Source organism: Sinocyclocheilus rhinocerous, unplaced genomic scaffold (genome assembly GCF_001515625.1).
Source record: "Sinocyclocheilus rhinocerous isolate Xijiao unplaced genomic scaffold, SAMN03320098_v1.1 scaffold934, whole genome shotgun sequence".
Classification (NCBI taxonomy): Eukaryota; Metazoa; Chordata; class Actinopteri; order Cypriniformes; family Cyprinidae; genus Sinocyclocheilus; species Sinocyclocheilus rhinocerous.
The window spans coordinates 321,357-323,285 of record NW_015658752.1 but is presented as its reverse complement, the minus strand read 5'-3'; the positions used below and the strand labels follow the sequence as shown (position 1 = coordinate 323,285).

Genomic DNA, 1,929 nt, shown 5'->3' with positions numbered 1-1,929 from the left:
CGATTTGCTAATCGCAAAGCCTGCGATGTGGACGCGATATTACTCTGTTCCAGAGCATATGCATGACTGCCAGCCTTGAGTTGCAGTCTTACTTGCCCTGGGCAAGAGTGAGCGCACCTCCGTTCTCCCCAATCAGCACTGCTCTAGCCAACTGCGTAAACAACCACCATTAAAAAAAACAAAAACAAAAAAAAACGGAACGCGGGACGGGGGACGGGAGAGAGACAGAGTGGGATTATGGCGTCTACTGGGTCAGATCGATAGTTAGGCAAATTAAAACTAAAGAAAACCGTATGCAACTTAAGCTTCGAAATGACAGACAACGAACAAAAAATGTAATTTGCAGGGTAATGATACCCATACTGTGCTGCACATTATTGACAATATTGAGCTGAAGCTTGACTTTGCAAATTCAAAATTGCAAATCAAATCGCAATCGCAATATCTGTCAAAAAAATCGCAATTTGATATTTTCCCCCAAATCGCACAGCCCTAGCCACTAGTAGCACAAAAATGACACACCATACGGAATAACTGTTTAGATATTTCTAGAAAAGGCCTGTGTAAACAATAACAATACAATAACTTAAAGACTTAAAGTTCTTGTCTGTCAACAATAAAGTGGGAAAGCATGCATACTGTACTGTAATGACGCTAGTATATTCAGTTTAGATGTGGATTATTTGAAAAAGTGACAATAAAAACCTGTCTATGGCATGTTAAAGGACCCGTTTGGAGACGTGATCAAGAAGATAATGGATGAAATCCACGAGCAAGCTGACCTGAAGCCCCTCTGTGAGCCCGGCACACAAAATTACGAACAGTGGGTCGTACAGAAAGAGCAGAACGGTGAGTTTACTGCCTTTTACAAAGACATTCAGATATATGGAGGTTTACTAGGTCATTAAAAACCTGGAAATATCAGGAAAACGTCAAAGAAATTATTACAGTTTTAAAGGCGTCAATTAAATTTCCATAAATACAAATTCCTGGTGGTACCACAAAAACACACAGGTTCAAACCTTCATTTATGAGCTGTAACGTTACACAGTTTTCCTAACCAGCCACACCACTCAATTTTTCTAGTTTGCTCTTCTTTATAGATTTAAATAACTAGATGCTGTGCTTTGTATAAGTATTCACACTAATTTTGAGCTTGTCTTACACACTTATTTGTACATGAAGTTTAACTGTATACATATATTTCTTCCAAAAATCCAGTAACCACGAACAAAATCCTGGTGGTTGGTGAGGATCTTTGCAAAGCTCTAACTAAAATGTGGTTTCTCTTTGTGCGTCCTATGCCTCCTGCCTTCTTTGTAGAAACCATGATTCAACTACCATTTAGCCACCATATTGTGGAAGTCATGATAAGAATTTCATATAGTCATGCACTCATGCAAAATGTGTCACAATAAGCCACAGTAATAACAAAGTATCTTTCCTGTTTTTAAAGGAAGAGACTGTTATTTCACTATGAATTCCAATGAAGTTTCTCAACTTCCAGTAGTCCAGTAGTCATACAAAATGATAGAGGAGAAAAAACATCCTCAAAGACTTGTTATAACTAACCAGTATTCTAAGTACAGAGCTCAAAGCCTTTGTATGACTGATATACTATTATCGTTTTTGTTAATATTTTGAATTAGATTTTATTTTTATATTTTCTGTTTTTCTGTTAACTTTAGTTAAAGGAGTGGTTGATTGCGATTTCACTTTTTTAACGTTAGTTAGGGTGTAATGTTGCTGTTTGAGCATAAACAATATCTGCAAAGTTACGAAGCTGAAAGTTCAATGCAAACGGAGATATCCTTTTAAAATTCTGGCAGTTTAATGCCTACAAAAACGGCTGGTAGGGACTACAACGAGCTACTTCCCGGGTTCGTGACATCACAAACCCCGCCCTCGGGAAAAGGCAGCAAAGGGGGC

The 1,929-nt window shown here is 38.1% G+C and overlaps 1 protein-coding gene and 1 long non-coding RNA gene across 2 annotated transcripts in view; one reads left to right on the top strand and one right to left on the bottom strand.

The window, feature by feature from the left end:
* LOC107722908 (uncharacterized) overlaps nt 1-1,929 on the bottom strand; it is a 21,575-nt gene that overhangs the window by 4,336 nt on the left and 15,310 nt on the right. The window lies entirely within an intron of this gene.
* Nucleotides 1-1,929, top strand: part of LOC107722900 (interferon-induced helicase C domain-containing protein 1-like) — a 35,938-nt gene that overhangs the window by 22,070 nt on the left and 11,939 nt on the right. Inside the window, exon 9 of the mRNA XM_016531396.1 lies at nt 726-849. Within this exon, the coding sequence (XP_016386882.1) occupies nt 726-849 (124 nt within the window). The remainder of the gene's footprint in view (nt 1-725; nt 850-1,929) is intronic.